General features: G+C 46.4%; 1 protein-coding gene across 1 annotated transcript in view; it reads right to left on the reverse strand.

Moving 5' to 3' along the window:
- The window catches only part of LOC142929240 (R-spondin-3-like), a 30,129-nt gene extending 22,237 nt beyond the window's left edge, over window positions 1-7,892 (reverse strand). The window contains exon 1 of the mRNA XM_076070124.1: window positions 7,530-7,892. Within this exon, the coding sequence (XP_075926239.1) occupies window positions 7,530-7,800 (271 nt within the window). The 5' untranslated portion in view covers window positions 7,801-7,892. The remainder of the gene's footprint in view (window positions 1-7,529) is intronic.
- Between the last annotated feature and the right edge of the window lie 7,360 nt (window positions 7,893-15,252).

Below are 15,252 nucleotides of genomic sequence, written 5' to 3' on the forward strand. Positions count from 1 at the left end.
ACTGAATAAAACCGTACAATGGAACTGATTATAGGCCAACATCCCAATCCTAAACGTTTGCCGGCGGTTTACTCAATTTGTAATACACATAGCAATCATCGCCTCCTCCTGTAAGGACTTGGCGGGACCTTCCTGAAGAGGATGAAGAGTAGTCTTGAACTCGCATGTATGCACCGTATGTTAAACTTCTTTTGCACCGTACATAGCCAACCGTGCTGATTTTGTGGGGCTTTCCCGGGTGAACAAACGTCATAGCAGCAGTAGTATAGTGATTACCTCCTGCAGGTGACACGGCCAAACGAGTCCTCCGTGCCTGGGCAGTTTTGAGTTCAGGACAAACTCGTCTCCCGAGTGGTGACAATCGGAAACCCACGGATAAATGTTTGGTTTCGTGTTATCCGATTTTAGCGGAGTAACGGAACCCATACATCAGTCACATAATGAGGTTTTAATTTGTTTTACCAGGTAAGGCCCACTGAGCTTTACAACTCTTTTTCAGAAGCGACGTGGCTTATCAGGTGGAAATGTAGAGTAGCCAAATACTCTAAATGCATGTTTCAAAATGTGGAGGGAAAAACCGGAGGACCCAGAGAACAATACGACCACAGGGAGAGAGAGGCATGCAAACTCCAAATATAGAGGCGTCAGGGTCGGCATCGAACCCATGCCCTCCTATATACCAGGCAAGGTAGTTAACATCTCGCCACCGTGGTGCGCCCAATACTTAAGCAATCAATAGCCCAGCTCTACTGTAGAGAAATTACTGCCCATCCTCATACATTCCGCTGAGGGTCAAACTTGTGACCTCCTAGGCATTTTGAAAAATCACATATATTATTTTATTTTAACTGAACCTAGCCCCTTTTGCATCACATTCCATTGTCACGTAAATGTAACAATGTTTTACGCACTTGTATTGCTTCCAAATATATATATATTTTTTACTCCGACTGCTAAGGTCACAAGTGTCTTGAAGTTTGAGGCCATGACTCTACCAACATACCAAGCCCATATTTGAAAGAAACACGTGCTCACTACAGTGCAGATATGGATCACGTTTTATGTTTATATTTTTAAAATGACACTTTTTCACTTCACAAGTATAACAATCTTGAGATGTAATTATGGTGCACATTATAATTGCATTCCTCAAATTTTGGTTTCAAGTTTTATATCACTAAATATATCTACTGGCTTTCCCAGACCACACACTGTAAACGTTTACCATTTGCCAACTCTATGATGGATTCAAAGTGTTGGTCCAAAATCGTAGAACCACCCCTATAAAACATGGTACAGTCCGCAGCTAATTACAAACAGGTGTCTGGCACAATAAAGGACACTGTGGGCAAACAATGGTCGGACTGCACCATGTATTCTGAGGGTTGCGCCATCTTGTTTTGATCTAGCACTGTGTATACGTACCGCATATGAACGGGAGTTTGCAAATCATGGGCAGAAAGTCAGAAGATGTCATGAACCGCTGCTGATGTCCACTTTTTGGTATCGTCTGCCCTTCGCTGGGAAAGCCCTGCATTTGGCACAGGAATTTTTTTTCTTTCAGAAATGCTCTTCACCGTTGTCCCCTGCCGCATAGAGTATCCAGGCCCTTTTTCCACAAGCATCTTACGGGCTCAACGGTGGCTCAATGTTAACGACCTCACCTGGTCTACATGAGGTCTTAGGGGCTCGATCCCAACCCTGACGCCTGCTGTATGTTTGCAGTTTGCATGTTCTCCCCGTGGTCGCGTGGATTTTTCTCCGAATCCTTCGTTTTTTCCCTCCACATTTAAGAAAAAAAACGCGTTCAGAGTATTTGGCTGCTGTAAATGTCCACGCAATAAGCCACTTTGTCGAGCTATCATTTGTGGCCAGGTCGCTTCTGAAAAAGAGCTGTATAGCACAGTGGGCCTTACCTGGTAAAATAGAAATAGTTTTAGTTTTTTTCTTGGGGTGAGAGATTAATCTCTGTTCGTGGCTCCGAGCATGAATGAGTGTGCGAATTGTGTCAATGGACGTGAGAATCCGTGGACGTAGCATACCAGCAATCCTTATCCGTGATGCCGTGAGGGCGGTTGCTGCAGATAGGCAAATGTGCTTTATCTGCAAAGCGTGGGAAGAGCTCCCAAGCGATGGCACAAGACCATGAGAAGTGGAAGCGGTGGATGTCCGTGATAGGGGACAGACTAATTAACAAAATCTGCTGCTCCTAAGTAGCCAAGTATGAAGCACAGGGCTTTATTTCCCACTCGATGCTTTTCCGTGAACGCTGATAGGCTAGCTTGGAGTCGGGATTATCGGCATGAGGCACTACAACTAGAGTACAATGTACGCCTATCCATAATAATCCTAAATTATTGTGTCGTATGTTTTTTTAAAACAAAAATACGACAAAATAAGGTGACATGGATGTGGTTGCCATTCTAATTCTCGTAACAGCGTTTCGGACTCTGAAATGGAGCTCTGCTGATACCCCTGGGTACAATAGCGATCACGATTTCCGAACCCCATTTGGTAACCCCACTGTGGTCTAGACGCGTTACCAAAACAGAGCCGATATCGTTCATGGTCAGACGATGCCATCCCACTAAAGACAAAGATTCGCCCACCGTGTAGCCTTAATAGACTGTTGGGGCAAGTGCCATTAGCGAGTAAGAACCATGGCCAGCACCAAGCCCAGCCGTGTCTGTGTCTCCCCACTGGCGATGTTTACTACACCCCACACCAGCCACTCATTTCTGAAGCTGAGCCGACCCAGGGGAGGCCCAAGACCGGTTCAGATAACATCATCGTCACTGGTGTTAGCCGTGAGCGGGAATCGAACTTGGGTCGCCGGGTTCGTAGTATAGCGTGCTCATCGTTACACTACCGCTCCCCATCCCACCACACGCACCCACGGTGTCCCATGTTTAATGTATGCTGCCCCATCTCTCAGGAGTTGCGAAGGGTAGCAAGAAACAGCTCCGTCGGCAATATCGCACGCCGGCCTTCCCATATGCTGGCGTCTGCATTGCGACGGGAGGTGAGCTGTGGGGGCACGCCGCGTTTGCTGTGTGGCATTTAACATTGGGTGCCTTGGGGTGGGATACAGGGCCAGCTACGCGTAACATCCGCATTGTTAGGGATTTGCAGGTAGGATAAGCTGACTGCCCTTTAGGTCTCTTATGAAGAAAAGTGTGTGCACGTGTGTGTGGTTTAGATGGAAAGATCGGCGTATACGAGTTTCTTTTTATCACCCGCGTGTGTTCCGCGGTGCACGTGGCTACGCTCACGAGACACCAGCACTGAATTTCAGCCAGAACAGGCGGCGACCACTCGTGTCTCGCACCAAAAAGCGCCGAGGGTTGATTCCCGATTCCGGTGGCATTTTCTCTCTAAAGTTTGTATGTTCTCCCCCTGTTCTACATGGGGGTTCTTCCGGGGGGGGGGGGGGGGGGGCCCAACCGTAGCTCAAGAAACTGTACTAGGTAACAGGTGTTGCCCGAACATCACAAATGCTGCAAATATTTCGAGCCCAATAAAAAGCTCAGAGCAACATCGCCACCGACTGCGTGATACATAAAAAAAACACTCACTTGGCAGGACTATATTGTTTAAAACTCTTGGCACCCCACATCCATACTGTTAACACGTTTCTATAGACCTACATTTTTAATAAATCTGTTCACAGTTTCCCACGGTGAAGAAAACATGGGCCCGTGGATTGTTTAAAAGATGGTCCTCTTGTGTTCCGTTTCATTCACCCACGACCACTATGACCTTTACCGTGGCATTGCAGATAAATGTTTTTCCTGTAATTAGCGTTGTATTAACAAAACCCGTACCCATCCTTTGCGATAAAAGTAATCTCTCCGAACAAGGCCTGGCGGCCAAAAAATGCCTGGCCTTCAGAAAGATTATCACCACAAGAGTGACCGAAAAATGTACTGTTTGTTTTAATTAAAATGTTTCAATTGACGATTGAGAAAACGGTCCAGGTGCCCGAGGATACGTTGGAGGGGATTTGTGAATCTCTGGCAACTTCTTCTACAAGAATGACTGTGTAGCCACAGACGACGATGGTTGTGATGTTTTGTTAATTGATATTTACTATCAAGTAAGTTCATGATCGGAGAGAACACTGAAAGAAAAGCAAAGTCAATTGGAAATCACTGATTCCATGGAAGAAAAGTTAATTCTCAATGTAATCTCACAAGTGGAGGTCGTGCATTCTCGTCCACCTTTTCAAGAAATATGAACGGTTACTTGAAAGTCAATTGATAGTCATTTTCAAGTGACTTTAATTTCGATGTGAACTTACTCAGGAAAGTGAATTACCCATTACATCACAAGGCAAATGCAATAGGGACTCACTACGAAGCAAATAGAACGGAGTGTCTCTGGGTGATTTAATTGCAGCAAAGTTAATTGAAAGTGATCTCAGAGTGGAAAGAGATATGAAAGAAAGGCTTAAAATGTGAGAAAATTATGCCTGAAACAAATCGATTTGAAATGCATTTCAAAAGTAAAAAGTTGATCCGCGGGTAGTTTATTGACAGAAATATAAAATGTAAACGGATCTTACAAAAAGGCAATTGAAAGTCACCGAAAATAAAGAAAGCTATATCAATGAATAAAAATAAAACGTCAGTTTATAGTTTCCATCGGTGATTTCATGACAAAGTCAACATAAAGTTGACAATAAAATGTTCTTAAAATGATTTCCGTTTAACTCCCGTCCGTCCTCTCCTCAATGCGTGGCCATGCCGCACTCCCCGTAACCCACGACGTGAAATATAGACCACTTTCATGATGCTGCTGCTGCTGATACTGCGTAGGCTTTCTCTGCTGTGATATCTCGCTGCCCCAATGGGATTATGTCAAACAACCGCATGTCGTCCGGCACCGTTGTCCAACGTTTTTTGCTCCGATTTGCTGGGAACTTCTTCAGGCACTGAATTCAGGGAAGTGATTTTGGGTTTGGGAAAGTCAGAATCAGAATCGGATATCTTGATTTGGACTGGAGGAATCCGAAGAGCAAAGAAGCTCTCATTGCACAGACGTCCAGTAGGGGTGGGTCGGCAAGGTACAACAAACAATTGAAAAACACGATAGGAGTGCACAATAGAGAAAAATGTAAGCTTGTCTATAATTGAAAGTAATTAAAGAATAACTTAGAGACTGTCCGAATTTCCAACACTAAATGCAAGCTTGGTCGAGGCGGCAAAAACAACAAAAACAGTCTCAGGGCCCACCAAGTCAATTGGGGTGGGTGGGGGGGTATAGGAAACGTTGGATAACTTTGCCTATCAACATGTGGTGCAGCCCGATCAGAGGTCGGCCGTTCCATCTCCCGGCGCGGCAGTGGCGGTTGAAGCGACAGTGAACCAGTTGCCGAAATCCCCACTCCCATTAAAACTAAAAACATTTTATGTAACCAGGTAAGGCCCACTGAGCTATAAAGCTCTTTTTTAGAAGCGCGACCTGGTTATCACAAATGATAGCTCAACGAAGTGGCTTATCGTCGAGTGGACATTTATAACAGCCAAATACTCTTAAACGCGTGACGTTGATTCTAAATGTTGAGGGAAAAACCGGAGGACTCGGAGAAAAATCCACGCGACCACGGGGAGAGTGACACGCAAACTCCAAATATACAGCAGGCGTCAGGGTCTAGATTGAACCCACAACTTTCTGCATACCAGGCGAGGTAGTTAACGTCTCGCCACCGGTGCAGCATGTATCTTTTTTCGTTATGTACTTATGCAAATATTTCTGAACTGACAATCCCCGAGACGGAACCTCGAACATATATGGAACACGCGAGAACTTTTCTTTCATATCTTGCGTAAGATGCTTGGGGCTTGAACCCAAGATATCAGATATCCTGAGATGAACGATCTGACAGAGACCTTCGCTGTGAGCCCCTACCGCTAGCTGCTGTTCCGCTTGACCTGTCGCCATCGTCCAGTTTATGTTTGTGCAATGGCAGGTGCGGTGCAAAACAAATCGGATTGCGAAGTGGGCAAAGGCTGCTGGAGACATTTTTAAAGTCACTTTAATTATTTCCACGTTTTCATTGAAACCAAATATGGCCATGTAAACTCGGTAAGCGCGGCAACAGGGGTCTCTGTCCAGTGTCAGTCTCACGTGACCTCGCACGTCCCTTGGCAGCATTGCCACTTGCACCCTTGTTAAGTCCACCAAACGTTCCAGTGCGGCCCGGTAAAGAAAGGCTGTCCCGGTGTTTGCCCCCAAAGCGTTTTCTTTCTGGCCTGAAGCTCAAAATCGTTCTACGAGGGCAGGGCTACCTGGGTCGTGGGCAGAGTTGTCAGAGAAGTTGGCGGGGCCAATGGGCAGGATTGTGGAGCCAACGTTGCAGTGAAGCCACTGTGTGAGTGGGGCTAGTGGCTGAGTGGGCGTGGCCGTGTAAAAGTAGGCGAGAATGATGGAGGGAAGGGTTGCCATCTCTCCATTTGTCCCTGTTGAGTCGCCCAGAAATTTATCAGCATGAATTTATTGCATCTCACCACGTAATATCTCCTGTTTCATGACGTTCCTCATTTCTGTCTCACCACTGTAAGTATATGTATGTGTGTTGAACTTCTTTCGCACCGTACACAGCCAACCGTGCTAATCGGAGGCGCAAGGTAAGGGCAATAAACTAAACACGAAAAGCAGTTTTAAATAAATGAGTTGTCAATCTAGATGAGTTAAAAGGGCATAGCTCCCTTGACTTCTTAATATCGGAAGGAAGAGCATTCCAGATGGCCGCGATGCAAACTATACTACTTTGTTTCCTTGTGGGTATCTCCTTGCATCCTGTGTGGTGTTTATTCTCACATAATCTTCCTGTACCGCATCACATTGCCACCGCATCATCACTGCCACGCTCGCATTCCGGTTTTTTTTCTCCATCTGTGAAATTCCTCTGCCTATCACTTGTCCGCCACTGCTGTACCCTAATTTGCAATTAAACAAAAACTCATACAGATGTGAAAATACGGAAAGGGACAAAACATCTAAACGGCCACATTTTGAGCCACCACTCCCAAGTCGGACTGTGGACTTTTCAATCGCCCCACGAACATGTAGAATCAACACTCGGTTCGCCTCCCTCCTTGCCACCGGGTGGCAAGTGAAACACGAGAAAACACTTGACAATCACTGTGCTTCTTTTAAAAATGTAATTGTCAAGAATTGCCACGTGCGTCCCTCCTGTGTCGCACGCAATCCCCTGTAGCATGCAACCTTACGCGGATAGGCCAAACACGCAGACAAATACATAAATCAGGCCCCTTCGTCTATCCACTGCTGGCTTCAAGGCCTCCTCATGCTGCGTCGGCCACGGGAGTTCGTTGACCATATTTCACCAGCATGGTCATGAAATCCACATCGCTAAGACCTGGACTAAAACCCTCCAAAGTTAGCTGTCGACTCGCCTAACCTAACGACTAAGAGTCAGGCCGGGTGACCACACGGGGGACCATGCCCAGCCCGGTGGTGTCCCTTCGTGCGGTGGGGCTGCGGGGGGGGGGGGGGTTACTCACTTGCACACCTGTTGATGGAGGGCTCTCGCTGCTCGTAGTGTCCCTGGGGACACGCGGCAGTGCAGCGGCCCTGCTGCCGCATGCCCTTGCGCTCCAGGAAGAAGAAGTAGCGCTGCTCGCAGCTCAGGCAGCCGTTCACCTCCGAGCAGCTGCGGCAGCCCCTGGGACAGGACGCGCTCACCACGGCTGCCCCCGCTGCTGCCCCAGCTGCCGCTGCTGACGGGACAGAGAGCGCAAGCGACCAGGTAAGGCCCACTGCTATTGACGCCATGGTGGCGAGATGTTAACTCCCTCGCCTGGTATTCAGGAGGTCGTAGGTTTGATCGCGAGCATGACGCCTATATATTTGGAGAGTGTATCTCTCCCCGTGGTCACGTGGATTTTTCTCTTGGGTCCACCGGTTTTTTCCCTCCACATTTACAATCAACATCACGCGTTTAGAGTATTTGGCTGCTAAACATTTCCACGTGATGATAAGCCGCTTCGTTGAGCTATGTGGCCAGGTCGCTTCTGAAAAAGAGCTATATAGCTCAGTGGGCCGTTCCTGGTAAAATTAGAAAAAGTTTAGTAAAAAAAAGATAGCTCTTTAGAACAGCCAAATACTCTGAAACGTGTTCGCTTGGTGCAGCCCGGGTCACCCACCACCTGCCTGGCCTGGTTCGACCCTAGTATACGGTGATAATTGGCGCCCGTGTTTGCTGGCGCCAGGAATTGATTTGCAGCGAGAATCTGGTGCCCGTGTTGAGTTTAGAAATTTGTATTCCAGTCTTTTACCGCGTGGTTTTGATAACGGACGTTGGATGAGAAAAAAAACCTAAAACGTGTCTCGCATTGGTCTGGTGCAGCTCTGCAATTGCTTTATTTGGCCACTGCTCAGCAGGAGGGCCTCCACTAGAGGGAGCTCGAGAGCCCTCTCTACACTGGTAATTGGCCTCCTCCTCCACACTGGCTAGACGAGTTGGAAATGGTGGGATTACCAAAACTTTACCCCCACCCAGAGTTGAGCTCGCGACTGTTTGACCGTGAGCTGGGTGCTTTAACCACGGCCTCGTAGTTACTTCATAGATATTGGCACAATTGTGGTTGAACTGTGGTGTGCACCTTTTGGCGTCATCTGGTCGAACACCGTTTGAGACTAGGCTCTAAGAAAAGCTGTTTCTGGTGTGGGCCAATCAGTTTCAACGACAATGCATAAATTATCAGAGTATTGTTTTTGGTTGCATTTGACTGCAAGTATTGTGGTTAATGTTAACATGCTTCCTTGCAAAAGGTGTCAGTTTTGTTGCCAGAAAAAAAGGGGAAAAACCCTATTAGTATATTTAGGCACTGGCAAAGGAGGCCTCATGATGTGGTGTGTTATCTTCTCCTGCGCCCACAGTCTTCAACACCCCCCCCCCCTCCCATTCAAGTCCAGGCTCAAGACCCCCCCCGTCCACTCTAACTGATCACCTCTCCTTATAAAACGCCGAAGACCCACGACTTCTGTGTAGCGTCTCATCGAGATGTAGTCTCAAATAGGCGCTGCTTATGTCCACAGGAGAGCATCCGAGTGGACGCTGGCTGGGGAGATGGGTCGATGAAATAAACTTGCATCGCGGCATGGTGAGTGATGGGGGCGGCTTGGCGAGGCCCTCCATCCAGCAGCGGATTGACTATGGATGCTGCTGCTGCTGATGATGATGCCTTCACAAACAGTAATGGAGAAGTCCCTTCCGGAAATATTTATGCACACCACATTCAGTATATGTCTCGCTGTGAAACAAAACTATTTGTTTAAACTATAAACATTATTTTCTAGGCAAGGCCCACTGAGCTATATATAGCCACATATGATAGCTAAACGAAGTGGGTTATCACGTGGAAATTGAAAGCAGCCAAATTGTATACAGTGAGGGAAAAAAGTATTTGATCCCCTGCTGATTTTGTACGTTTGCCCACTGACAAAGAAATTATCAGTCTATAATTTTAATGGTAGGTTTATTTGAACAGTGAGAGACAGAATAACAACAAAATCCAGAAAAACGCATGTCAAAAATGTTATAAATTGATTTGCATTTTAATGAGGGAAATAAGTATTTGACTCCCTCTCAATCAGAAAGATTTCTGGCTCCCAGGCGTCTTTTATACAGGTAACGAGCTGGGATTAGGAGCACACTCTTAAAGGGAGTGCTCCTAATCTCAGATTGTTACCTGTATAAAAGACACCTGTCCACAGAAGCAATCAATCAATCAGATTCCAAACTCTCCACCATGGCCAAGACCAAAGAGCTCTCCAAGGATGTCAGCGACAAGATTGTAGACCTACACAAGGCTGGAATGGGCTATAAGACCATTGCCCAGCAGCTTGGTGAGAAGGTGACAACAGTTGGTGCCATTATTCGCAAATGGAAGAAACACAAAAGAACTGTCAATCTCCCTCGGCCTGGGGCTCCATGCAAGATCTCACCTCGTGGAGTTGCAATGATCATGAGAACGGTGAGGAATCAGCCCAGAACTACACGGGAGGATCTTGTCAATCATCTCAAGGCAGCTGGGACCATAGTCACCAAGAAAACAATTGGTAACACACTACGCTGTGAAGGACTGAAATCCTGCAGCATCTGCAAGGTCCCCCTGCTCAATTAACATCTGAATGATTCAGAGGACAACTGGGTGAAAGTATTGTCGTCAGATGAGACCAAAATGGAGCTCTTTGTCATCGACTCAACTCACCGTGTTTGGAGGAGGAGGAATGCTGCCTATGACCCCGAGAACACCATTCCCACCGTCAAACATGGAGGTGGAAACATGCTTTGGGGGTGTTTTTCTGCTAAGGGGACAGGATAACTTCACTGCATCAAAGGGACGATGGACTGGGCCATGTACCGTGAAATCTTTGGTGAGAACCTCCTTCCCTCAGCCAGGGCATTGAAAATGGGTCGTGGATGGGTATTCCAGCATGATAATGACCCAAAACACACGGCCAAGGCAACAAAGGAGTTGCTCAAGAAGAAGCACATTAAGGTCCTGGAGTGGCCTAGCCAGTCTCCAGACCTTAATCCCATAGAAAATCTGTGGAGGGAGCTGAAGGTTCGAGTTTCCAAACGTCAGCCTCGAAACCTTAACGACTTGGAGAAGATCTGCAAAGAGGAGTGGGGCAAAATCCCTCCTGAGATGTGTGCAAACCTGGTGGCCAACTATAAGAAACGTCTGACCTCTGTGATTGCCAACAAGGGTTTTGCCACCAAGTACTAATTCATGTTTTGCAGAGGGGTCAAATACTTATTTCCCTCATTAAAATGCAAATCAATTTATAACATTTTTGACATGCGTTTTTCTGGATTTAGTTGTTGTTATTCTGTCTCTCACTGTTCAAATAAACCTACCATTAAAATTATAGACTGATCATTTCTTTGTCAATGGGCAAACGTACAAAATCAGCAGGGGATCAAATACTTTTTTCCCTCACTGTACATGTGGAGGGAAAACCCGGAGGACCCAGGAAAAATCCACGCGACCACAGGGAGACCGAGATGCAAACTCCAAATATACAGCAGGCGTCAGGGTCGGGATCAAACCCACGCCCCCCGGCATACCAGGCGAGGTTGTTAACATCTTACCACCGTGGTGCCCACTAAGTCTGTGACTACCAAAACGTGTGCCTACTCCAGTCAACCAGGAACCTGCAAATATAATTCGGGGAAGAGATGAATAGCTACTTTTGGCTGATATAGGAGTATTGTGAAAAGCACATTAAATTGAAGATGGATTACCAAATGCCATGACAATAGATGAACTGTTATAGTGTTCAGGTGTTTAAAATTACCTTATTTATGGACATGCGCAAGTACAGGCTTTTGCCAACCCTCTGCAGAATGAGAACCGTACGGTGGCTAGTCGTTAACTACTTCGCCTGGTATACAGGAGGTCTTGAGTTCGATCCAGATCCTGACGCGTGCTGTATATTTGGAGTCTGCACGTTCTCTCTCTTTCCCCGTGGCCGCGTGGATTTTTCTCCAGGTCCTCCGGATTTTCCCTCCACATTTAGAAACACGCGTTTTTGAGTATTTGTCTGCTATACATTTCCACGTGATAAGCCACTTCGTTCAGCTATCGTTTGTGGCCACGTCGATTCTGAAAAAGATCTATATTGCTCAGTGGGTCTTACCTGGTAAAATAAAAAAGAAAGTGGTTAGTATAGTTTTTTTGTATACTTGGGAGAGCGTTGGGGTTATTTCAACCATACTTCACCACTCTGATCGTTGTGGGCTGGCAAAGGTGGAGAGCATAGACGTGGAGCACAGTAGGCAAAGTTAATATTCCCTGCTTTGCCCCCTCTTGCCTACTACGTATCCCCGCCGATATCTGTTGATAACTTAAAGATGGACAAATGTTCGGCTGATAGCAGTCGTGAAATATCTCAATAAAATAAGGTCTTCGCCCCACAACATCTCATCGACATGGGAGGCTCATTATGAGATTTTTCTTTGTTCTAAGTCCACCAAGTCGTGCGTTGTGTTGTCAGGCGTGGGCTGTCAGGGTGCCTTCCACATTCCACTACTCACAGAAAAAGTCAACCCGTTCATGATATCATCGTGGAAAAACCATAAAACTATATTCATGACCCAACTGGACAGTCTTTGGAACAAAGCATGACTGCCAATTTTCTGGAATGCACAAGAAACTTGATTGTTAACCAGAAGTGAACCAAAGTGAGAATTCCACAATATTTTTTCACCGCATTTTGTAACAATGGATCTACATGGGCCGTGGTCGGCAACCTGCGGTTCCAGAGCCGCACGTGTCTCATTCAGGAACTACCACCATCTCGTATTCACCCACAGTGCATTGCGGCTATGGAAATATTGAGGATTTGTTTTTTACCGGATTCGAACAAAAAGGTTCTTCTTGTTATGTTGGTTGCCGACCCCTGTGCATGGGTCCTTAATGTTTTATCCTGGAAATTGAGGCCCAAATCTTTCACTGAAAACCATGGATCACTCACTCACACCATTTACTGGCTTCCTGACATTTATCCTCCCATTCATTGCATTTACTGGTTTCCCTTTCACAAGCCGAACACTCATTCATGGAAAGGACAAATATTCCAGTGCAGGACCCTCCTGAAAACGAGTCTTGGGACTCGGTGAGGATTTTTTTGGATAATCAAATTACTTAATTACGATTAAATGTATGTTGCTCTTTTTTCGCACCGTACATAGCCAACTGTGCTGATCGGAGGTGCGAGGGAAGGACAACGAAATAAACACAAACATCAGTTCTGAAGAAATGCGATTTCAACATAGATTATTTAAAAGCGCATAGCTCCCAGTGGCTTCCTCATGTCGGAAGGAAGAGCGTTCCAGACGGCCGCAAAAGCGCATCTGAAAGCCACGCGACGCAGTGACCGTCTTTATTAGATGGCCAGCCAAAAGCCGCTGCTGCGAGGATGAGTGGAGTTGGCGTGGCGGTTTACGTTCCTTGACGAGATCAGCAAAGTTACTGTGGTCCATTTGTGGCAAGCACTTCGTGTGTAATGAGTGCGACCTTATAAAATGACCGTTAACTTCAGATTATCTGGGGTAACGGAGAGGAGCCACGGCCCGGATTAAACGAACACAGATGTTCATAAAGTTAAAGTTTAAGTTAATTTAGTTTGACCGGGCGAGAACTCAAGAGCAGAATCGTCTCGTGTGCAAGAGTGATGCCGGGTCAGCGACAAAACCAACAGCTAGTTAAATATATTTAATTTCAACAATCCAACAGCATTATGCAATCACCAATGTGAAGAACAACCAAACACATCCTTGTACACGAGTTCAAATACATTACGCTCTCATCTGGCAATACTCAAAAAGCCAAAGTCAGTCCAGTAGAGGATGTTTGAATGCTGTCTCGAGTTTTCGCTGTGGTTTACAATGGACGGTGCATTTATATACTCGCTGCGATAAAACCAAATGTGAGGTCACCTTTCATCGGCACATGCACGCTTGGTGTTCAAATGTGCCGCGCCGGATTTGGGAGATCTTCTGTATTGAAAATCATTGCACCGAACCAAATCGGCCCAGGCATGTTTGAGTTAGCGCCTCGTCTCCCACGATGGGACTGCCTTTATAACAAGCGACTTCATAATGTATACCTGCCAACCGCGTTTAATAGATCACCCCCACAGCTCGGGAGCCGATGCAGTTTGAGCTTCGTGCCAGTGGGCTCTGTGCCAGAGGTATTGGAGCATTTCAAAGGGAAGATTATCAAATGGACGCATTGGCGGTACACCGGTGCAGCGTAACAACACACCGGTCCTCATCAAAGAGTCTGACGAAGTCGCTGTTTGCCCCTGAGTGAGCTGCAGGACTCTCCATCAGATATTGCACTTTGATTCAGCAGCTGCTTCACCATTCGTACTCGTGGTGGTGACGCCACCACGAGTCGTGATCTTGTGATGCCACCGTCCGCCAAGAAATTATTCCGGAAATGAATTGAGGAACCGATTCATTCCGAGTCTAGGGCACGAATCAAATGTGGCCTCAGGAACACGGAGCATGCAATTGTCATCAGGCTGGGTGCTGCTATACAGCAACAGACTGCGAAGCTTCGCGTTCAGCCGCTCGTATAAACGTTCCGCCTTCGACATCACCAGGACATATTTTGACGTAGGACCACCCCACAGTATTTTCTGACGGGGGTTTGCGGATAATGATTATTGCGAAAATGTATCTTTAAAAAAAAAATACGGTGCACCGATGTACCGCCAATACGCTCAAATGTAGTTCGTGTGCAGCTTAACGCTGTGTGGGTAAATGGTCTTTCCAGCCCTCGAATCACCCGCTCGGGGCGACTGCTGGTGCAAGGTCCTTCACTAAAGGTGATCTCTTAGACAGCCCCTTTCGATGGTATTTGACCTACTCTTCCACGCTAGCCTGACGTATGAGAAGAGAAGGGAGCTACCCCACCACACTTTACCCCCCCCCGCCACCACATGCGACCTGACTGTAAAGAGTCAAATGTTTTGTTGCTCAAATTAGCGTGGAGGAGACGCTCATATCCCCGTTCACAGCCGTGGTCCAGTGGTGTGAATGTCACATTCCTATGACAGGAGACGAGTCTATCCATAGGACAACCACTGCTGACTTTTCCACAAAGTGGTACTTATGAGGAATGAGAATAGGTTTTACCCTTTCTGGAAATACAACAGGATGTGTTCACATATTTAAACACCAAATAGAAACCTTTTGCAAGGAATCAAGTCTGCACTAACCACACGGACTGTACTCGTGGTGAACATGCAAACAAACACGCTCTTATAATACATGCGTTTACATCATGAGGCCTCCCTTGCCAGTACCAAAATATAATAATAGGTTTACATTAACCACAAGACTTGTGGTCAGAATGCAAACAAAAAACACACTGATAATGTCTGCATTGTCCTTGAAATTGATTGGTTCACACCAGAGACCGCTTTCCTTAGAGCCTAGTCCAGACATCGGCAAAGTACGGCCCCCGGGCCGTATACGGCCCCTTGGGCTTTTTAATTCGGCCCGCCGAACTTGTCCAATTATTATTATTAAATTTTACCTTTCTCCTGTAATGCCCCCATTTCCCCATTAGATGGCGCACTTTGACCGGGAGTTACGACATGTTTTTGTATCGTTCATGTTCGTGCAATTTGTTAAATTGCCTTGCAAAGAAATGCTTTGCTACCTGTTAAAGGCCAACTCCTTTCATGTAATGATTTTTAAAC

This window comes from Petromyzon marinus, chromosome 27 (assembly GCF_048934315.1).
Source record: "Petromyzon marinus isolate PM22_M1 ecotype Great Lakes invasive population chromosome 27, UKy_Petmar_22M1.pri1.0, whole genome shotgun sequence".
NCBI classification, from domain to species: Eukaryota; Metazoa; Chordata; class Hyperoartia; order Petromyzontiformes; family Petromyzontidae; genus Petromyzon; species Petromyzon marinus.